The following is a 23,889-nucleotide window of genomic DNA, read 5'->3' as shown; positions in this document are numbered from 1 at the left end:
ACACTACCTTACTACTTTTTATTTTTATTTTTGCAGTACTTATTTAACTGTTTAATATATGCAGTACACATATACTTATTGTAATTCACATTTCTTCTCTCTATTATTATGTATTGTATAGTACTGCTGTCATCAAGACAACAAATTTCACAATATATGCTGGTGATGTTAAAACCGATTCTGATTCCTGTAGACGTAAAAAAAAATTGTGATATTGTAATGTACAGTAATCAATTTCAAGCTACCCAATCAAGACTCCCAGATTGTTTCTTTGAACAGCAATAAGTGCAACAAAGAAGTGCTAGTTTACTGCGACTATATGATGACAGTTGCAAGTTGCACGCCAAAGCTGCAATGTATGCTAATGATGGAAGAAACAGGAGTTGCACTGATAATGTTGTTATAGTTGCATGTCTGATGCTGTAAAAAGGTCAGACGTACATGCATTGTTAATGGCCTGTCCAATTTCCTGTCTGGCTGGATTTCACCCAGAAATGATCAACAGTATGATGTAAACCACGGTGTTGTTTATAAGAGTGATTTGCAAATAAGAAATGCATGCTGATAAATGCTTTTTCTTGGCTATAGGATTTTATTTCTCTCTCCCAGATCCTTTTCCTTCTTTTATTGTGGGATGTTGTTCTTCAGCACTGCTGTTTCACAAAACAGCTCATGACATTCAGAACAAAAAAACTGCCATAAATTCCAAACCTCATTGTAAAGATACTAAGGATAGTTAATCATCAACCTTCTTCTTTCAAGTGAAACATAAATGTTTAGAACATACTTTAATCTTAAAATCTCTCCACACAAGTGAAAGAATAGTAATTCAGGTAACACAGAAAATGCTGGAGGAACTCAGCAGGCCAGGTAGTACCTATGGAAAAGGGTATGGTCAACGTTTTGGGCCAAGACCCTTCAGCAGGACTCTTTTCCATTGATGCTTCCCGGCCTGCTGAGTTCCTCTAGTGTTTTGTATGTGTTGCCTGGATATCCGGCATCTGCAGATTTTCTCTCGTTTGTTCAGGGTTCTCTCACATTCATATTACCCACTTTGGCTCTTAGAATTATCACCAATATATACTTTGTGGACAAAAGACATACAGACTTTCAGACTGTTAACTCCTTTCTGAAGATACATTCTTTGCTTTTATCAAATCACTTATCCTGTGCTTTTCACTCTAAATTAATCACACAAGGTCGAAGTTCATTCTAGCTAACCTTCCTTTGTGATGCAATTGATAAACTTTGAGTCTGGAATGGAACTGCTTTATTCAACACTTTTTTGTGTTTCCTAAGTATTTAACCATATCGTCACCATTTGGTCACACATCAAATGCTTTCAATGCCCTGCAATATCCCCGATCCTCCATCAGTTCTAATAAACAATCCTCCAAAATCGTGACAAGATAGAACGAGAGAGCAAGAATTCAAATATTGTATGCCTTTTGAAGAATCTTTTAATTGCAGGCTTGAAGTAATCTTTCAGCCTAGTGGTGATTATTTTTATGCTTTTGTATCTACTGCCCGATGAAAGGGGGGAAGAAGAGAGAATGGCCAGGGTGGGAAAGGTCTTTAACTATGTTGGTTACTTATTTGAGGCATTGAAAACTGTACACAGAAATAATGGATGGGAAGCTGATTTCTGTGGCAGTCTGGGTTGATTTCAAAACTCTGTGGTTCCTTGGGCAGAGCAGTTGCCATAGCAAGTTGTGATGCATCTGGATAGAGTGGTCTCGATGGTACATGCACAAAGCAATTCTTGCGACTCTTCACCACAGCAACAGGCAAAATAAAGTAAAACACAACAGTTCTAGATGTTGGCAGCTTAAAATGACTAGAGAGGTTTGTGTCACCAAGAAACAGTTGTTTTGTGGCCATCATGGACACTGAATTTAATGTTACAGTCTCTTTATGCCCTTGGTAATGAATAGAAATAACTAGCACAGCCAACAGATTTTAAATCATAGGTGAACAGGAAACAAAAGAGATTAAATGGATTATCTGAATGTTTAGTTAAATATAATGCAAATGCCTGCTTCTTATTCTAGAAAGTGAAGGTCAGTATGAACGAATGATCTGTTAAACATTGATCTCCCTGTGCAAATAGCAAGTCTGCATATTCTATAGAACAAATGGGCCTTTTCTTCAAGTAGATTTCCCTCTGGATTAAGTTTCTTGTTATATTCATAGTATAGTATATCTTCATCGGCACAGTTTTGCTGTTTTGCCTGATGTATTTTCTGTCATTTTGTTCAAAATACAGGACATAATCTGTGTTTTGTGCCTTGTCAACTGAAACAGCTCCGTCCAATGTGTTTTTGCAATTATGTAGATATATATCCAGGCTTGTAGCTATACCTCCTCAGCAAGACATGAATGCTACTTTAATGATTTCTTCTACCTTCTCTTTTTTACCCAGTTGTAGCTGAACAGGTAATACTCTGCCTCTCACTCAGAAGGTTGTGTGCTCAAGCTTCACTAAGGAGTGTTAAGTGCAAAATTGTTTGCCAGATGAGGCAATACATTAAGGCCATTTTTGTTCTGTCATATAAGATTCCATGATGTCACATTGATGAAGAGCTGAGCAGTTGTCTCCTGTGTCCTGGCCAATGTTTATCTCCCAATCCACAGTATTAAACTGATCTTCTTGTCAATATCATCCAGTTGCTTGTGGGAATTACACTAAAATTGGCTGCCATTTTTCCCGCACTAGACTTCAAAGTAGTGTGTAAAGTGCCTTGGGCCATCCTGGGATCCTGAAAATCAAGTTATAAATTCAAAACTTGTTTTACAATTCCTGTGCACAGGTACACCCTTCCCTTTCACCATTAAACAACTGCACAAATAGAGTTATTTTTCTTTCTGAATCTCATGCAATTACCAATTCGGTACCTCTCATGGGGTTCATTTAGAAGTAGAACCCAAAAATTTATTTCTCAACAATAAGTCAAATACCTCACAATTCCTTCAACTCTCTTGCTATAATTACATTCCTTGAATGAAAGGCTTATAATTTTAAGAGCACAAATTATGTACTATTGCTCACAACAGTGGATGGACTGGAAGTGACAGTACCAACTTCAAACAGGTCAATCTTTCCAAAAAGACCATCAAGCTCCTGAGAAGATCTTCTGCTCTTACAGTGAAGGGCAGCAAGGTTATCAATGTACTACTAGCTCAAGATCACAAAGGGACTAACTACAGAGTTACCCTAATATCCCTTTATATCCACAGAGCCATAATCTTCACTGTACTATTAATTTTAACATGGTAATCTGCTCAATTGCTCCCTAACCCTAAAAAAGATAACAATGATACTGAAGCAATTATTCAGCACTGGGGTTGAAAGCCATATGTACTCAGGACAGCAGCACATGACAGTCCTACAGCTTTTCCTCTCCTGGAAAAACACCAGTAAGACATATGAGATAATGTAAGCTATATAAAGGCAAGTTTACTTAGTGCTAGGATCATCTCAGTCCAGTTTCATAGAGCATGGAAAGCTATCTACTTTCCAGCCTCCTGGCACTTTTGAATAAAAGGGATTTATAGGAATACAAAAAAAGCACTTGATTTGGAATTGCAAATGTCTTTATTGTTGGATTAGGCTGTAGAATATTTACTTTTTCTTGTAGTTCCACTTTACTATGTACGCTCACAATTTTTATATAATCATATGTATGTGTGTAATTGTTTGATTAATTTTCAGTAATTGTGGTATAGCTGATTATGTATTTTTCTAGAAGTTTCTCTGTAGCCTGAAATTTATTGATATCTCTTTAGTCTAAACATTTTTTCCTACCATAGGGCCATCCCTACTTGGTCCTTTTTCTTTCTTGATTCATTCTTTGTTCTTCCGCACTTAATCAAATGGCCATAACGAACAAGTTTTACACCTCATTCTTGACTTCTGAAGAACCTCTGGATAAATATCACCAGATCTAACATTACTAATGAAGGTAGATGAGAGGACAGCTCTAATTGCTGGCACCAAGCATTGCAAATTCTTACAATATGTTTGATTTATTCTGATGATCAATGAAATTTCCTAGAATCTTTCATTTTCATAAATTAGCTTAACATTTTTCCATTTTTACCTGTCCCATATCATTGGATGAAGGGTTTGGTGGCAAAAAGGCATTTTGGTAGTAACTGAGTGGACCGAGTGATCCTTGTTAAATCCTAAGATGTAGATTAGAGTAAATGCCCTCGATGAAACAAATCTATCTCTTATACCACATTTTTTGCTGATAATAGTAAAATAAAAGATAAATGAACAAATAGCTTGTCACACTCAAGTATGGAACAGCTACAATGAAAGTAGACTGAATGAGTTTTATAATGTAGAAGGCCATTTAGTATATTGAACCTTTGCTGATGTTCTGTAAGAATTTCACTTGCTCATTCTTTTTCTCCCATCTTTTTAGATATTTTTCTCATAGATATTTATTCAGTTCATTTTATTCGGTACTTTATTGGATTCTGCTTTGAGTTTGTTTCAGGTACCACATTCCATTTATTTCTATATAAAATTGATCTTTCATGCTAAATATCTCAAAATGTATTACACTCCATTAAATTTAACCAGTCATTCATCTTGCAAGACTGTAAGTTGAATGGGCTATTTAGTGCTGCTCTAAAGGCAAGTAATGGTACAGCTACAAATAAACATCCTTTGTCAAAGACAAGTCAAATTTCAACCAAACAGAATGACCAGTAAAATGTTTTTAATTATTGGGGTGACTGATGAGGCTGAAAAAGGGTCTCAAATTGTTCCAAGAAAACTTTACAGGGAGAGGTTGGAGGGCAGATGGGTGGTGACATGATCCATCTGCTTTGCTTTGTGGAGGCTCCTCATAATGAACAACGATATATATTTAAAAAAACGATACTATTGGTACGCTAACCTGGTTCACCAGTTTTTTTTGCGAACTGGATGCAAAATTTGATTTCCTGCCCACTGTGGCCGACCCAATTATTTTATCTGAACCAACACTGGTTCCACTGGTCAATCCACTAAGGTTTTTCAAGTAACTTCTCTCAATGCTGCCTTGACAACGTTGTGTTATTACACCCATTTTAAATGTGGTGCCATTGTGTTTAGGCGGACAGGACGGCTCCTGCGCCGGTGGCGGCCCGTGAAGAGGAGGGGCAAGGCCCCGGTCCTAGCCTCAGCTTCACACAGTTACTCCACCCTCATCCCGGCAGCATGGCGGTCTGCCTCACAGGACACGCAGCGAGAACGCTGAGGGCGTCGGCGGGATGCGCCGCTCGGCACACACGGCAGGTTGGTTGCAGCTGCCGCCGGGGTTGAGGGGAAGGGAAAGGCTCCGGGCCCGCGCTGTTTCGGCCCGTGCCGCAGGCCCCGGTGCCGACCGGGGAACAGGAGGGGATGGCTTCCTTCTGCCCTCTCGGCAGTAGGTTGGTCGCGGGGGCGGGCCGGGATTCCTGTGCTGAAGCCGGGAAGTTTACCGACGTACCTCAGGCTCTTTGGGCCCACCTGCCGCTCCTCGCACACTGCGAGCCCATCGCTGACAGACACCTTGTACTTTTAAAGAGATCGGTTTGCTGTAAAAGGTGTTGCAATGCATTTTAATCATTAGTAAGAGGAAATGTTCATAGATTTTGCATCAGAGCTTGGAGTTGTGACGTTTTATCAGAGTACGAATGGTTCGTGAACCCGGTGAATGCTCCACCGTTTTAACTTCGTGCGGGTCTGCAAAACTTTTGGCATCCGGCTTGTTTTCCCTGACCGTAGCGTGCAACAGTTCAGCACCGGTATTGAAGCCAACGAAGTGGAGATGACATGTGTATCTGGTATTTTATGTGGGATGCAGCGTCCACGATGCTGTGGGATTCATCGACTTCAGCGAATAATCACTTGATAGACCAGTACTATTAATCTCTTGCCCGCTACCGCGCTCTGAGTTTGAGAATCAACATTTGAAAAAAAGAGTAAATCTGCAGATGTTGGAAATCCAAGCAACACACACACAATGTTGGAGGAACTCAGCAGACCAGGCAACATTTATGGAAAAGACGAGGCAACGTTTCAGGCCGAGACTCTTCAGCAGGAAACCTGTATTCTATTCACCCCTCACCGCTATGTTCACTAAGTATAAAGTTAAGCAATGCCTCAAATCGAACATTTTGTCAAGGACATCCTCTTTCTGCATTTTTCTCCATCCTGGCATTACACCATTCCTTTTAAGATGTTCCTTTTAAAACACCTTTGTTGACCACATTTCCTATATCTTTGACTTAGAGTGGAAGCAAGTGTTTCTTAACCCTGCTTAATAGCTGAAAATGAAGAATCCAACTGGGCAAATCATTTGCTCTTTGGCACATGAAACTGAGCTACAATCTAGACTAGTAACAGTAGTGCTTTTTTTTGGATACAGCAATATACCGGAGTAGTGAAGGGAATGGATATGTTTGTGATGCATGAACCAACAATGCACTTTGCCCAATAAAATTTCAAGCTTTTTGAGAGTTAATGGAAGCTGCACATTTGTAAAATGAAGACTGTTTTACCATGCTGCTAATTTGTGCACTGTGGACAGTGTAAAGTTTTGCAAGTGCTTCCATCATACACTACTAGATATGGCAGATTTAGTTCCAGTGGCTATGTGCTTAACTCTGTTGCAAACATTTTAATATACAGGTGTCCTTTTCAATAATGCTACTTAGGAATCTTATTTTTAGATAATGCCTACTGTCACTTCTGGCATGCCCTTTTGCATTCTTCATTAAATCAGGACTGATCCCTTAATTAGGTTAAAATAATAGATGGAGGGATTGATTAGTAAGGTTGTCAAAGGTTATAGGAAGGAGGCAGGAGAATGGGGTTGAGAGGGATAATAACTCAGCTATGATGAAATGGCAGAGCAGGCTCCGTGAGCCAAATGGCCTAATTCTGCTACTTGTGTCTCATGATCAGGCAATGTGGTTGTTGATTGAGATGGTGTGTTTTTCAGACTTTAATGATCAACAATACTTTATTAGTCTCCAGAGATTCCAGACTTGTTCTGAGTGTCTCCTATTTAGTATAATTGTAGTGCTGGACAACACAACATTTACCTCAGTTTGAAGATGGTGCCTTATTGCCCTGAATGGGGAAAAAAGCAAAAGCCATAAGTCTAAAATTTGGCTTTTCCTCAGAGCCCAGTATTAATAAAAGCAGACTGAAAGGTTAAGATAAATATGTCACCAGTTATATTTTCTCTGCAAATTGTGCAGTGTTGCAAATGATCATACTAAAATTTTCACCAATAATGACCTTGCTGTTTGCTTTGTGTTGACATTGGTACATTTGTTTGTACTCTATTGTGGTCTCTTTTAATATTTTGAACAGTGGAATGTCACAGTAGATTGCTGTTAACAAAACAGTTGAAGGGTGAAAACATGAAGTATTGGAAGATAAAACTTATAAACCTTTAAAACTTTGGTTAGGCCACATTTGGAGTATCATGTACCATTCAGGTTGCCATACCCCAAGAGAGATGCAGAATTTTTGGAGAGGATATAGAAGAAATTCACTGGGATGCTGCTTGGATTGAAGAGTATTAGTTACATGAAAAGACTGGACAAACTTGGATTGTTTTCTCAGGGGCATTCGAGGCTGGAGAGGCATTTTGATGAAGCTCATAAAATTATGAAGCATAAATAGGGTAAATAGTCTTTTACCCAGGGTAATCTATTAGAGGGAATAGGTCACATGTGGGAGGGGGGAAAGTTTTAATGCAGTTTTGCAAGACCAATGTCATTGTGCTGGAAGCCTGGGACATGCTGGCAGGAAGGTGGGAGAAGCAGATATAAAAGTAACATTAAGAGGCATTTAGTAGGTACAGTCTTGGCCTGAAGCACCTACTGTACTATGTTTTAATGAAATCAAGATGTGTAGAACAACAGATAACAGTAATGTATGCACTGATTGCTATATTGGTGTGTTAATATTCATGATTCTGTAAAGGAGGCCATTAGGTCCATCGTGTGTGGCGTGACTAAGGAAATAATGTTCATGAGACAAATCCAACTCCCCTGTTTATGGAATGTAGCATTGTACATAATGGCATATTCAATGTTCATCTAGGTTCCTTGTGCTTCACTACACTTTTAACCAGATAGTATTCAAACCCCACCATTTGTTAAAGAAAAATGAATTCAACTTCTCATTATCTTTTCTACCAATTATCCTAAATCTACTTTTCATAATTATTGATCTGTTGAAACATGTCTCTCATAATTTTGTGCACCTCAACTAATTTTCCCCTCAGCTATCTTGATAGTTTTATTATTTAAAATAGTTTTAAAAGTGATTCAATGTATTTTGAAAATTGAAGGAAGTTTAAGAAATAAATCCATAATGGAAGTTCTCTCAGGCAGTGGAAAGACATTCAAAAGATTAGATCCATTTTAATATTGTGCTTAATAATGCTGCTAGAGCCTCAAGTTAGCAATACTTGTTATGCATAGTAATGTTATTTTAGAGTAAACTTGTCAAATTCATGAAAACCAGTTTGTGCTAATTACTTCTGTAAAAGGCTGTGGATATTTTTCCTCTGTTAACATTTCCATATAAATGTAAGTTACTGCTAGAAGATTGGCATTGAGTTTGTTACCTCTGGCAAACTCTAATCTAGTAGGTGAGTTAACCACGTTTCAGTACTCCAAGGTATAGTTTGTAATTAACCTGTCAATCAGACTCATTGATCTGCTTGGAGGTATAGAAGTGTTACTGGAAGTAGCAAGTCTGTTTTTGTCTTTGTCATCCTGCAGTGTGGTGTCTAATTTGATAGGGTTGTTGTAAGTGAGGAACAAAATGTTTACCACCCCTACTCAACTGCGTGGCTTCATTCAGCTCAAGTTCTGTGCACATGAAGTCTTGAGCTTTGAAATGCTTTGAACCTGGATATACTATATTTTCTTTCCAAGAAGATGTGTGTACCTTCAGTTATATGAACTCAACAATAATTTGCCTTGCAGGTTCCTAAACATGGCAATGAATTTTTATATGTGTCAGCCGCTTAGCTTAGCTGGCAGCAATCAAGTCATATTTTTGTCATGAGTGTATAATATTTAAGATGTCGCTTTTCTGATGTATGAGTAGATGCTACTATTTACAGGAGAAATTTTATTGCATTTTTAAACATCTATAATTTGACACAGGACCAGGTATAATAGTGCTAAGTGAAAATCCTGGACATGATATTTCGACTCTGCAGTAACTAATGTGAGCAAAATTTAGCTAATGGGCAAATTGGTTTAAAATGATTTAGACTTAATTGCATTAGGCAATTGATGGATTTTAAAAACTCAAGCTTATAAAATCAACTGCCTGCAAAGTGGAGAATATGGTCAAATCTGATGCATCAGCAGTTCTTTTTTTTAAACAGTTGAAGCACACAATAAATGACTAATTTGAATATTAGCCAGATTCAGGATCTATTTGACTAAATTGATTGAGCATTAGATGCAGAAAATTATCTTTCTGAAAAGCTCCCATTAACAAAGTTTATTGTCAAAATAACAGCCAGGGTAATGATGCCTGATGTGTACATAAATGGTCCATCTGCAGAAGAGCATTGGATGCCTTATTAAGTCTGAATATACAGAAGTTGCTGTCTTGATTTCTTTTGCACTCTTTTTTTTGCTTCATAATGACTGTGTCTTGGCTGTAGTCCCTCTGTTTTCCTTAGGAATGGCTCATTTCCTCATTAATTACATATCAAGCTCACTATAACATCTCATTTAGTCATTTCAAGCTTAAACCCTCTTGAAGCAACATGTGTGAATTGGTGCTGGCCAACGTGCCTAGAACAAAGTACGGGTATCATCAAGTTTTGAATTTTTGCATGTGTAAATTTTAAAACTGCTATTTCCCCCTTTTCTCTCTCTCAATCTAACATCTCTTCCAATGTCATAGTTAGCTTTCTGGTTTAGTATTGAACTTGTCTTTTTTAGTCTCTTCAGTTTGTTTACCAATCATATTTAATTAGTCCCGTAGCTATCATGCTTCTTCCATTCACAAGTTATCTCTTTCAGTTATTGTACCTAATTAGTTTGCAGTTTCAAGCTTTGTGCGTGTCTTTTTCAGATGAGAGTTACAAACCAAGGGACTGTCTGGTGTTTTGCTGAGCAAAATCTGGCCAAATACTATTTTCTTTATGCTTAGCCTTGTTTCTTTCGAAACAAGACATCAGTTTCTTTTGAAAATGCAATTATGTCCATGAAATGTGATCAGGGCCAATACGGTGGTGGGGGTGGGGGGGTGAAAGCCTTTGCTCATGCCAGAAAGTGTATCTGTAGATAATTTTAGATTTTATTAAGAATTTGATTCCAATATGAGCTGGTGAAGTTTGTGTGACATATTTGCTTTTGGAAGCTGCCAGTATTACAGACAAGAGAATGTTATTTTCAGAATCTGGCTATCAGGATTTGACAGCAAAATAAAAGAAAATCAAAATACAGTGGATAGGGAGAAATCGGAACCAATACAATTTGGCCCAATTAAGTGGCTGCCCCATTTAGTTGAAGTTAATGGAAATAAAGGTATATTTTTTAAAAAAAAGACAAATGGAGTAGAGTAACAAATAATGTATTTAAATGAATTACAGATTAAATTGGAGTACTACTAAAACTGTGTATTAGTTCTTAATATTTAATGATGGGATTCATTCAGTGTACGCTGATGTGTCTTTTTGACTGTAAATAAATAAACAAAATCAGTGCAGACACCTGGTGCAGATAGTGAACTGCCTTCATACAATGCTTTACAGGATCACATCCTCCAAATCTTCATATTCATTGTAACATTCAAGATGATTGTAAATGCCTTCAAATTCTTTGTAGTTCCTAACTTGTTGAAGCAGTGGAGTAATTTCATTTTCACTCTTGGCTGTTTCTGGCATCTCCAAGCCTGAATGCTTGACACTGTAGTGAGCGAAACTTCTCAATTGTTTTGCTGTTTGTTTCTTGTCCACTATCAGTGACAAAAATCACTGCTTTTGAACACAAACACAGAAGTGGCACTATTTAAAATCTGTTCACTCTAAGCACACTGTAGTGTCTAACTGCACTGGTAACGTAGTGTAGGCCACACAACTGGCACTTGTAAGAAAGTGTTCGGTAATAGTCTCCTGTCCCAATTAAGTGTAGTGTCCCAAATAAACAAAGGGAATCCCGGTTATTTTCTCCATTCATGTTTTGTTTAAGAGTTGTCCCAAATAGGTGGCTGCCCCAATTAACTGGTACCTATTGTAATCACAAATATTGTAAAGCTGAAATAAAACCAGAAATACTGGAAACATTCATTTTCAGACCTGAAAACTTAATTTGGTTTCACTTTGCACAAATGCAGACTGACCTGCTGAATGTTTCAGACATTTCCAGTTTTCGTTTCAGAAAAATGCAAGAAATTTGTGTCATTTGAATCACTGATTAACAGAAGAAGGTCAACTTGCATCACTCAGATGCTGTTAGTTTAGAAAATGGGAATGAGCCATTTGAAGCTGGGAAATCAAGATTAACTTCACAATGGCATGAGATCAGCAGTTTACATTAAGAGCTGTTTATTAAACAGTGACATAATTTACAATGGAGCTCATTGCTCCTGATCACTTTTCAACATTCAATTTTTCTTTGGAGAATGTCAAAACAGAACATGAAATCAAAGCAGTACAACTGTCCAGAAATTGTCATCATCCTACTAATGATAGCACAGGACAGTTAACAAATTAGTCTATGTGTATTTTCAATTCTAGTTTAGTAACTTGGCAGGAAAAATGCAAAGGCTAAGAAATAATTTTGTTGACTCTTGCTGGTAAGCTACTTTTGAGCAGCCTTGAAGGTGCTGCAAGTAAGTACTCTGATTGAGATGGTTTTAGAGAACAAAGAGAAACATGTGCCAGGTCAACTCACACTGAATGCTGGGGGAACTCAGTATGAACTATGGAGGGCTGAGCAGTCAACATTTCAGGCTGAGACCCTTCAACAAGACTGGAAATGGAGGGGGCAGAAGCCAAGGTAACAAGATGAAGGGCAGGGAGGGAGCACAAGCTATTAGGTTTCCAAGCATCAAGTGGTATTATTACTAAAGGCTGATTTACACTTGTGCTTTCGGGCTACGCCGCAGCCTACGCTGTAGCCCCGATTTTCACTTCTGCGTTGCTCTGTGCTGTAGCGAAGCATGTGTTGGTGTGGAGTTTCTATGCCACTGTGTTGAGTTTCTTCATGAGAGACATGGACGAGGAAATGCATTTCAAACATCTTTGCATGTCGGCAGGTAGATTTGACGATTTGGTTCATCTATTTCGTATGGGTGTACGCACAGCTTACAAACATGGCAGAGAAGAAGCAACTGGAAATGTGTAGGAGGAAATGCGATGCTACCAAGCGTACCAATCACAGTTGTTGTGGTCTGCGTCGCCGTGACGCGAGTAACTTCTCTGGAGAGGTGCACATCACCCTACGGCGTAGGGTACGCGATACCTACGGTGTAGATGTGACACACAAGTATAAATCAGCCTTAATGGCATTCCTCAATACAGTAGTACCTCTTTGAATATGAAGAATGTAATCTCATGAATGAGAGCAAAAGTGGAATCCTTGTTAAAAAGTAGCAGAGAGATGTAGCAGATCCTTGTAGCAGAGAGATGCTTTACTGACAGTGCTGTTGTGCTGTAAACCTTGCTCTTGCTGCACTGTAGTTGAACCTGGTTGAGAGCTCAGCCTTGTGCTGGGCAGTGAAATGATTGAAGTGATCTCATTGCTGCATGGCTCATTATGAAGTGAGCTAATTGACCTTATGAGGTCTGATGTTTGCTGGGCCATGTCAGCAACCCTTGTTGAGCTTACTGCCACAGAGAAATCAGTGCCATGAGGCTAAAGAGAGGGGGAAGCAACAGCACATTTAGTGGGAGTTGATTAGAGAAGCTGTTGGAACCAGCAGTTTGTTCACAAATGTGGCATATGCTACCATTTCTGGCACTGCCCAGCATTCACATTCTGGTCAGCATGCAGCCCTTAGCCCTACATCCCAATACAGAGCCACTGAACAGCTTGCCTCCACTCACCTAACACCAACCCCAAGGCACAGCTTCTGTACATTGCCTCATGAGCTCACTTCATTCTGAGCCCTAAAGTCATGAGGTCATCATTTCATTGCTGGGGAGTGCCAGCTAAGAACAGGATGTTATGCCATGTTCACAGCACAGTGGCATGCAGTGCAAATGAGTATCTTTTTTTTAAAGTCCACTTGGGGAAGTGCTTGAGTGTTTGGACTTCAGGTCCAAGAGTAATCAAATGAATCAGTGCACGGTAGGGTGCCTCTAAGTTGGGTACTGATGTCTCGTGCCTTTTGTTTAAAACCATGGAACACTGAAATAATTTCAAACATGAGAAAATCTGCAGATGCTAGAGATCCAAAGCAACGTATGCAAAATGCTTCATGTACTCACCAGGCCAGGCAGCATCTATGGAAAAGTGTAAATGTCAACTGTTTACTGAAATTGTTTATCTATTTGTACCTAGAATTTTACAGTTGAGGGAATCCTTCAATAGATTGAATCTATGGAAAGCATCTAGCCGGATGGGGTATCTAACCAAGTACTATAGACCTTCTCCCTGTAGATGCTGCCTGGCCTGCTCTGTTCCATCAGCATTTTGTGTGTGTTGTTGTTTGAATTTCCAGCATCTGCAGATTTCCTCGTGTTTACTAAAGACCTGTGCTGATCAGCTGGCTGGAGTGTACGCTGACATCTTTAATCTTTCACTTTGGCAGTCTGAGGTACCCACCTGCTTTAAGCAGACTTCAGTTATACTGGTGCCTAAGGAGAACGTGGTAATCTGCCTCAAGGACTATCATCCAGTGGCACTTATGTTCACAGTGATGAAGTGTTTTGTTAGGTTGGTGATGAAACATATCAACTCCTGCCTGAGAAGTGACTTGGATCTGCTCCATTTGCCTACTGGCACAACAGGTCCACAGCAGATGCCAATCATTAGGTCTTCATTCAACACAGGAACATCTGGACAGCAAAGATGCATATATCAGGATGCTCTTTATCGACTACAGCTCAGTATTCAGTACTGTTATCCCCTCAAAACTAATCGACAAGCTTCAAGACCTTGGGCTCAATACCTCCTTGTGCAATTGGATTCTCTATTTTCTCACTTGCAGACCCCAATCAGTTCGGATTGGCAACAACATCTCCTTTACAATCTCCATCAGCGCAGGTGCACTACAGGGCTGTGTGCTTGGTCACCTGCTCTACTCGCCTTACATTATGGCTGTGTGGCTAAGCACAACCCCAATATGATATTGAAATCTGTTGTAAGTCGAATCGAAGGTGATGACGAATTGGCATATAAAGGGGAGATTGAAAATTTGGCTGGTGTCACAACAACCTCTCACTCAATGTCAGCAAATTCAGGGAGTTGATTATTGACTTCAAGAGAAGAAAGCTGGAAGTCCATGAGCCAGTTCTGATCAGGGGATCAGAGGTGGAGATGGTAAGCATCTCTAACTTCCTCAGTGCAGCGGATCTGTCCTGGGCCCAGCAGGAAGTACAGTTACAAGGAAAGGTTGGCAGTGACATCTGTAACTTTGCTTAACTTCTTTAAGAACATAAGAAGTAGGAGCAGGAGTAGGCTATCTCGATGTGTAGTGCCAAGTTTGTTAACTGGCTACATCATGGCCTAATATGGAAACAGCAATTTGTCCTTGAACAGAAATTCCTACATCACTTTTAAAACCATCCCCAACATTTGAGCACATCTACATGAAGTGTTGTTGCAGGAAAACAGCATCTATCATCAGGGACCTCTACCTCTCAGGTCATGCTTTCTTCTCACTGCTGCCATCAGGAGGAAGGTCCAGAAGCCTTGGGGCTCATGCTACCAGATTCAGGAATAGTTATTACCCCTCAGCCATCAGGCTTCTGAGCCAGAGGAGATAACGTAACACAACTTCACTTGCCCCGTTACTTTACTGTTCCCGAAACCTATGGACTTGCTTACAAAGACTCTTCATCTTATGGTTCTCAATATTTATTGCTTGCTTGCTTATCTATCTATCTATCTATTATTATTATTTCTTTTTTTCTTTTTATATTGTCTTTTGCAGATTGGTGAGGTGTGTTGGTGCAGTCTTTCATTCTATTGTGGTTATTGTTTTTTTTTTAATATGCCCTCAATAAAATGAATCCCAGGGTTGTGTATGGTGACATGTATTTGCCTCGGTAATAAATTTACCTTGAACCTTGCCTGGGTATTGTCCTCAAGATGGTGCCCATAAGTGGTGATTCTTTTCATGCTGCTCTGATGGGTATCATCAAATATTCTTGTTTTGGACTACTACAGTATTGAAATCCACAGTCACAGCCGTGGGTACTTCAGTAAGCAACATTGTTTTAAGATGCTTAAAATATCTATCATTACTCAAAATCACAGAACCTGGACTGCATTTGGGGCACAAGTGAGGTTTCCCTTTAAGATAAAGGAAGCGTGGAAAGTGAGCCAGTTTGCAGGTATGATTGAAATGCAGAGGCCCTGGACCCCCACTCCTGACTGTCCTGCTGGAGGATGTACAGTCTCTGGAAGATACAAATGAAGACCTGAGAACAAGATTGCTCTACCAGAGGAATTAGGGTCTGCTGTGTAATTAGCTTCATAGAAACATGGCACAACGCGCTATTTTGGACTCAGTGTTGCAGCTTAATGGTTTTCACCATTCTTTGCGACAACCAAACACCAGAGTCTTTTAAATGCTTTATGATTTAGCTCATTGTGGTGTACAGATGTGGTAATTCAGTCTCAGTCCTGCTCACCTGACCTGGAACATATAATGGTCAAATGTCGTCCATTTTATCTGCCATGGGAGTTTTTCACCGTCATCAAGTCTAGTCACTTTTATTGTCATTTCAACCATAACTGCTCGTACAATACACAGTAAAAACAAAACAACATTCCTCCAGGACCAATGTGCTACATGAAACAACACAAAACTACACTAGACGACGTGAAACAACACAAAACTACATTAGACCTACACGGGGTTCATATAGTGCAGAAAACAGTGCAAGACAGTACAATAATTAATAAACAAGACAATAGACACAGTAAAGGGTGAATTACAATATAATGTAAATGTAAGCAATGTTTCAGCAGGAATTGACAAAAGATGTGAGCAAAAATTGCAAAGGGAGTGGAGTGGTGTTTAGTTGAGTATGTGTGTTTAAGTTGGTGTCAGACTAGACTCTGGGAATTGAGGAGTCTGATGGCTTGGAGGAAGAAACTTTTGCACAGTCTAGTCGTGAGAGTCCGAATGCTTCGGTACCTTTTTCAAGATGGCAGGAGTGAGAAGAGTTTGTGAGAGGGGTGTGTGGGGTCCTTCACAATGCTGTTAGCTTTGCGGATGCAGTGTGTGGTGTAAATGTAATGGTGGGAAGAGAGACCCCGATGATCCCTCTAGCTGACCTCACTATCTGCTGCAGGGTCCAAGACGGTGCAATTTCCGAACCAAGCGGTAATGCAGCTGCTCAGGATACTCTTGATACATCCTCTATAGAATGTGGTGAGGATGGGGGGAGTGGGAGATGGATTTTACTTTCAGCGAAGGCTGAGAAGAGATGTTGCTGGGCTTTCTTGGCTATGGAGCTGGTGTTGAGGGACCAGGCGAGACTCTCTGCCAGCTGAACACCTGAAATTTGGTGGTGTTAACGATCTCTACGGAGAAGCCGTCAATGTTCAGCGGAGAGTGGTCGCTCCGTATCCTCCTGAAATCAACAACCATCTCTTTTGTTTTGCTCACATTTAGAGACAGGTTGTTGGCTCTGCACCAGTCTGTTAGCCACTGCACCTCCTCTCTGTATGCTGACTCGTCATTCTTTCAGATGAGACCCACCACGGTCGTGTCATCGGCGAATTTGATGTAATTCGAGCTGTGTGTTGTTGCACAGTCGTGGGTCAGCAGAGTGAACAGCCTGGTCATTGTGCATATTCCACTTCTGGCCAATGCCAGTCAGGCACTGGAGGAGTGATATGTAGTCACGAAGCAATACACCTGGATGCCTTCCCTATCATTGTGGGAGCTTCAATAAGGCCAGCTTGAAATCTCTTAACAGCTCTCACCAACATATCACTTGAGCCAGAAGATCCAACACACTTGACTACTGTCATGCCACCATTAAGAATGCCTTCCATGCCATCACACGCCTACACTTCGGAAAGTCTGATTACCCGGCTGTACCTCTACTCCCGGCGTATAGGCAGAGATTAAAGATTGCAGCATTGGCGATGAGGACCAGGAATGTATGGTCAAGGGAGGTTTCAAAGGCTGACGTCAGAACATCTTTTAAGAGTGAACCCTCGCAAGGCATCAGACCCTGATGGTGTACCTGATAGGATACTGAAAACCTGTGCCAACTAGCTGGCGAGATTGTTCAAGGGCCTCTTCACTCTATCACTACTGTATTTGGAAGTTCCAGCTTTTCTCAACAGGGCGACAATCATACCAGTGCCCAAGAAGAGCAGGGTGAGCTGTCTCAACGGCTATTGCATAGTTGTGCTCCCATCTACAGTGATGAAGTGCTTTGAGAAGCTGGTCACGGCCAGAATCAACTCCTGCTTAAGCAAGGTCCTGGAACCTCTGCAGTTTGCCTATTGTTGCAATTGGTCTGCAGCAGATGCAATCTCAACGGCTGTCCACACAGCCTTGGATTACTCAGACAATAGCAGTACCTTCATCAGGTTGATGTTTATTGATTACAGCTCAGTGTTCAACAAGTCATACCCTCAATTCTAATCAACAAACTCCAAAACTTGGGGCTCTGTACCTCCCTCTTCAGCTGGATCCTTGACTTCCCCACTGGGAGACAACAGTCAGTGCAGATCAGAAGTAGCATTTCTTCCTCGCTGACAACCAACACTGGTGCATCTTAAGGATGTATCCTTAGCCCACTGCTCTCTCAACACTCATGACTGTGTGGCTAGGCACAGCTGAAATGCCATCTATAAATTTGTTGATGATGCAACTATTGGCAGAATTTCACTGGAGCAAGATGGATCAGCTGGTTTTGAGTGGTGTTGCAGCAGCAACCTTTCATTCAACATTAGTAAGACAAAGGAATTGATTGTGGTCTTCAGGAAGGGGGAGTCGAGGGAACAAACAGCAACCCTCATTGAGGGATCAGAAGTGGAAAGGGTGAGCAGTTTCAAGTTCCTGGGTGTCAACATCTCTGAAGACCTATCCTGGGCCCTACGTATTGATGCAATTATGAAGAAGTAACAACAGTGACAATATTTCATTAGAATTTCGAGGAAACTTGGTATGTCACCAAAGACTCTCGCAAATTTCTACTGATTACTGTTGGAAAAAATTCTAAATGGTTGCATCAGCATGTGATATGGAGGGGCCACTGCACGGGTTCTGAAAGAGCTGTAGAAAGTTGTAAACTCAGCCAGCTCCATCAGGGCACTAGCCTCCCCAACATTGAGGATACTTTCAAGAGGCGATGCTTCAAAATGGGTGACATCTGTCATTAAGGACTTCCATCACCCAGGGCATGCCCTCTTTTCATTGTTACCATCAAGGAGGTAGTACAGGAGCATGAAGACACACACTCAAAGTTTCAGGAGAAACTTTGCCTCTGCCATCAGATTTCTGAATGGACAATGAATCCATGAAGACTGCCTGATTTTCTTTTTTCTGCACTTGTTTTGAACTAGTATTGAATTTAATTTTTATTGATATTTCTTATTGTAATCTAAAGGTCTTTTATTTGTTTATTGCAATGTACTGCTGGCGCATAACAAATTTCACATCATATGCCAGTGATATTAAACCTGATTCTGTTTCTGACATTGTAGCATTCAGATTGATAGAGAATCTGTCTGAGATGTTTTAAATCCTTTATTGCTTGTCCAAATTAATTTACTTTTTGCGATGGCTTTCTTTTTCATTGCATGTTGTAATTTTAACTGAGTAAAGTTCTGACCATGTGAAATGTATGGATCTTGAGAACCCCAGAGGCACAATAATCTTTCCTTGTTCCCAGATACTTAATTGGACGGAAAGTCTGTTTTAAAAACTAGGAGAGCAGCCTTTGGAGGTCATGGCATTACCAAGATGTGCTTTTCACGTAATTTCTAATTTAATAAATAGTAGGACTGTCAAGCAATTATAAAAAATAATTGGCATTAATTTTGTAATTAAAAATCTAATTTATTAATTTAGAGTTCAATCATGCATTTGACTAATACATTTATTCTTATCATCCTATTTAACTTTGTCCATTTTATAAAGACTGCTTTAAATTTGTGCTTTAATGGTACCCTGTACTTGCATAGTGATTAGCGTGATGCTATTGCAGTTCAGGGTGTCGTAGTTCAATTATGATATCATCTGTATGCCCTCCCTGTGGAATACATGGGTTATTTCTAGTTGCTCCGGTTTCCTCCCACATTCCAAGGATGTATTGGTTAGTAGGTAAATTGGTCATTGTGAATTGTCCTGTGATTAGGCTTGGTTTAAACCTGCGCAGTGTGGCAGAAAGGGCCTATTCCATGTTGTATCTCAGTAAATTACTAAGTGTTAACATTTTGATAACAAACCAGAAATCCAAATCTCACTAAACAATAGACATGTTTCAGCATGGCATGCTGAACTGATTACAGGTTTCTCTCGCTATCCAAAAGTAGAGTGTTCCTGTGAAAGCATTCATAAGCCGAAATGGCATAAAGCGAAGAAGCAATTACCATTAATTTATATGGGGAAAATTTTTGAGCATTCCCAGACCCCAAAAAAACCTACCAAATAATACATAAAACCTAAAATAACACTCACATATAGTAAAAGCAGGAATGATATGATAACTACACAGCCTATATAAAGTAGAAATATTGTATGTACAGTGTAGTTTCACTTATCAAAGTCGGGAAAACAGTGAGCCAAGATCTATTTGGAGAAAAAAATCCCCACGTACACACATGTGCACACAACTTCCTGCACAAGTCTTCACGGTCACGGTAGTCTTGGGGTAAACACACGTATAAAGCGAGTGACTTTTTTCATAAAAGTGAAAATCCTCTGTGGTTCGTGAAAGTAGGTACTAATGTAGGTCTTTCGTAACAGCGAGCTGTTGTAAAGCGAACGTTTGAAAAACGGGGGCCACCTGTACCCTATCAAATTCCCATTTTTACTCCATTTTGTTTCAGTTGATTTAACCTTTAATTTCCTCAGTAATTGACCTTGTGTAAGCTATGTTTTGCAAGCATGAAGATATATTGCCATGCACTGTTCCTTTATTTGTGCTTTTCTTTTGGAGCTTCAGTGTTGATTTCTGTAGATTTGTAGTTTTGTTGCTAGCCAGATGTCTTTTGTTAATGGTACTCTGTAGTAAGTCACATGCTGATCTTCTGTCAGTTATGGTAAAACTCTGAAGAGTTTCGTAATGCACACTGAGATGAATACTTGTTAATTACGTTTCTAAATCTTACAATAGAAGAATGCCATTTGGCTCATCAGATCTATGTCATCCCTTGGAACATTCCCATTAGTTGCATTCTCATACTCCCGTGTAATTCTCTGTCTCTCTCTCTTTCACCCGTCAACTGCCACCTACTTACAATGGCCTAAGTTGGAGAACTTTACAGCTGTAGTTTAACTTATTAGTCCATCTTTGGAATGTAGAAGAAGCCTAAATGAACCTGGAGCTGTGAGATAATAGCACTGACTATGCAACACAAAGCCTCCCACTGGCATCAAATATTTGGTATATTTATGGTTAAAGATGGTTGAAGAGGTTAAGTGGGCAAAATGATTGATAGATGTTTTAGTAATTTTAAGAACTGGTCATTATTGACAAGGTCGGCATTTATTGCATAACCTGTTGAGGGCAACTTAGGGCACGATGAACTCCTGCCTTGAACATTGTAGCTCACTTGAGGGTGTATTTCCATAGTGTAGAAGTTGTGTCAAGGGAATGTTATCTCTTGCTGACCAGCATCATTGACCAGCACGTTTGTGTTATTAACCACCAGTCATTTCAAGTCTGAATGCAATAGAAATCCTGCTTTGTTCCCTGAGGAATTGAGAAAGAAACTGATCACTCTTCAATCTCAGTGAATGTTCTCACTTCTGATGTTGTGGTGCATAAGTATAGAAAATGGACCAGGAAATGCAAAGTTTTTGTATAGGACATGGGTCAGCAACCCGCGGCTCTTTCATCTCTGTGCTGCGGCTCCCCGTGGTTTGTTAGTTTTTGAAATGTAATTCGAAATTTGAAGATTATGGTGATCTTGTACAATCTAAATAAAACGTTGTGGCGACCCCATTTCCTGGCACATCCGAACCGGCTCACAATTAGCCACCGTTCCAGCTAAGGGAGATAGCCTACGGGGGTTTGTGAGTACGTGTCTTTTGGAGCATCCGCGCCCACGGGGGGGGGGGGGGGCGGGTTGAGGGAGGCTTTAAAGCAAGGCTGTTTAGTTCGAATAAAGTTATCTTTGACTGCAGTGTCGTTATCTTAGCGCTGCATGTAGCACACCACCACAACGTGTTTTTTATCGCTATTAATATACGTCACCACTGCCAATCCCTGACACCTGCCAGTGCGCGATTTCTTTTAATTTTTCGATCGAAGGTAGGCTAACTATGGAGTAACCTTCAACCCAACGTTTTTTTTTCGGAGTTCAAAATGTTTTTGTTGCATGCAGAAATGTAATTTCGTTTTCTCTGCAGGAGTTCATCAATTTCATAAATGTAACACATTATAGTTTGTTTATACATAGCATAAAGGCAAAAAAAAACGTTGTATGCAGTGTTATTTCATTTTAAATGTCAAACGGGTTTTGTGGCTCCCAGCGTTTTCTTTTCTGTGGGAAATGGGTCCATATGGCTCTTTCAGTGGTAATGGTTGCCGACCCCTGGTATAGGACATTCTGCACATTTTACAGAATTACAGTGGACTTTCTGTCAGCAGAGACGGAAGATCTAAGCTCTTTAAGTATATCAGTAAATCTTGTGCTGGAATTCATGAAAAAGATAGTGAAGTGATTCTCATTTGATCCATCGATCTGTAATGATGTCTAGTTCTGAGTAATCCTGGGGAGCCCAAATGGAGTATCATTTGTTGTTTGATGTCATTTCTAGTACGCAAGTGTAAAGAAGGAGGAAATAGTTGTTAACAATTGTTGATGACTGAGCACATTATTGAAAAAAAATTCTTTGGCAGTAGCGGTAGGAGTGGACAAGTATGATAGCTGTTTAGTTTTCTTGCTTAGCATTGAGCAGGTCTGTAATTACAAATGAATATTAGGATCATGGTGCTTGTTATAAATTGAATAGTTTTGCCAATGGACCTCCCCTCCTTAGACTGTGCCTACCCTTCTCGTTGCCTCGGTAAAGCAGCCAACATAACCAGAGACTCCTCTCACCCTGAACATGTTCGCTTCTCCCCCTTTTACATCAGGTAGATATAAAAGCCAGGGATCACATAGCTCAAGGTTCAAGGAAGGCTTCTAACCTGCTGTTATAAGACTATTGAATGGCCCCCTAGTATGAGAAGATAGACGCTTGACTTACAATCTACCTCATTATGGCCTTGCATCTTATTGTTAGCCTAAATGGCACTATCTCTGTAATTACAGCGCTTTTTATTCTACATTCTCTTACACTATTTTCACTTGTACTCCTTCAATGAATTGATGTGATGAAATGATCTGTATGGATGGCATGCAAAACAGATTTTCACTGTAGCTTGATACATGTAACAATAAACCAAGATTGAATTGACTTTATTGCTTACATCCTTCAAATACATGAATAAAAATCTTTGTTACGTCTCTGTTCAAATGTGCAATTATAGTAATTTATAATAAATATTATGTACAACAAGATAGTCAATATAACGTAAAAATACAGTAGCGCTAGCTTGAATTAATCAGTCTGATGGCCTGGTGGAAGAAGCTGTCCCGGAGTCTGTTGGTCCTGGCTTTTATGCTGCGGTACTGTTTGCTGGATGGTAGCAGCTGGAACAGTTTGTGGTTGGGGTGACTCGGGTCTCCAATGATCTTTCAGGCCCTTTTAACGCACCCATCTTTGTAAATGTCCTGAATAGTGGGAAATTCACATCTACAGGTGAGCTGGGCTGTCCGCACCACTCTCTGAAGAATCTGCGATTGAGGGAAGTACAGTTCCCGTACCAGGCAGTGATGCAGCCAGTCAAGATGTTCTCAATTGTGCTGAACCGTCTGAGGTGAAAGAGACACTATACCAACTTGCCATTGACCATCCTCATCTATGTTGTCTGATTATTCTGCAGTGAGATGTAGATAGATTGAGTGGGCAAGAGTCTGGCTGGAGTACAATGTTGAAAAAGGTAAAAAAAAATAGAAAATCAGTTTATTTTAATCTCAAACAAGAGAAAATCCTGAAGATGCTGGAAATCCAAGTAGCGCACACAAAATGCTGGAGGAACTCAGTAGGCTAGGCAACATCTGTGGAAAAGAGTAAACAGTTGATATTTTGGGCTGAGGCCCGTCATCAGGAGTGGGGGAAAAGAAAGGTGAAGTCAGGGTAAGAAGGTGAGGGGAGAGGAGGAAGAAATTCAAGGTAGTAGGTAATAGGTGAAACACTGAGAGAGGGACGGAAGCGGTTTAAACCAGTTTAAACTGGTTAAAACTGGTCAAAACCAGATTACACTGGTTAAAACCGGTTTATACCTTAAAACCGGTTTCTACTGGTTAAAAGCTGTTAAAACCGGTCAAATGCCTTATGGGGCAGGCGTGACCTGATCAAGAAGGACGGGTTACACTTGAATCCTGGGGGGACCAATATCCTAGCGGGGAGGTTTGCTAGGGCTACAGGGCAGACTTTAAACTAGTAAG

At 40.1% G+C, this 23,889-nt stretch overlaps 1 protein-coding gene and 1 long non-coding RNA gene across 2 annotated transcripts in view; one reads left to right on the top strand and one right to left on the bottom strand.

Moving 5' to 3' along the window:
• Positions 1-1,865: 1,865 nt before the first annotated feature.
• Positions 1,866-10,252, bottom strand: LOC132377857 (uncharacterized). Its single transcript, XR_009506811.1, has 2 exons — positions 5,484-10,252; positions 1,866-2,759 (listed from the first exon to the last, which is right to left on the bottom strand). It is a non-coding gene; the product is annotated as an uncharacterized LOC132377857 (long non-coding RNA).
• The window catches only part of suclg2 (succinate-CoA ligase GDP-forming subunit beta), a 381,523-nt gene continuing 362,734 nt past the window's right edge, over positions 5,101-23,889 (top strand). Inside the window, exon 1 of the mRNA XM_059944292.1 lies at positions 5,101-5,290. Within this exon, the coding sequence (XP_059800275.1) occupies positions 5,213-5,290 (78 nt within the window). The 5' untranslated portion in view covers positions 5,101-5,212. The remainder of the gene's footprint in view (positions 5,291-23,889) is intronic.

This window comes from Hypanus sabinus, chromosome 19 (assembly GCF_030144855.1).
Source record: "Hypanus sabinus isolate sHypSab1 chromosome 19, sHypSab1.hap1, whole genome shotgun sequence".
NCBI lineage: Eukaryota > Metazoa > Chordata > Chondrichthyes > Myliobatiformes > Dasyatidae > Hypanus > Hypanus sabinus.
The sequence above is the reverse complement of the archived record's forward strand: the minus strand, read 5'-3'. Positions and strand labels throughout refer to the sequence as shown.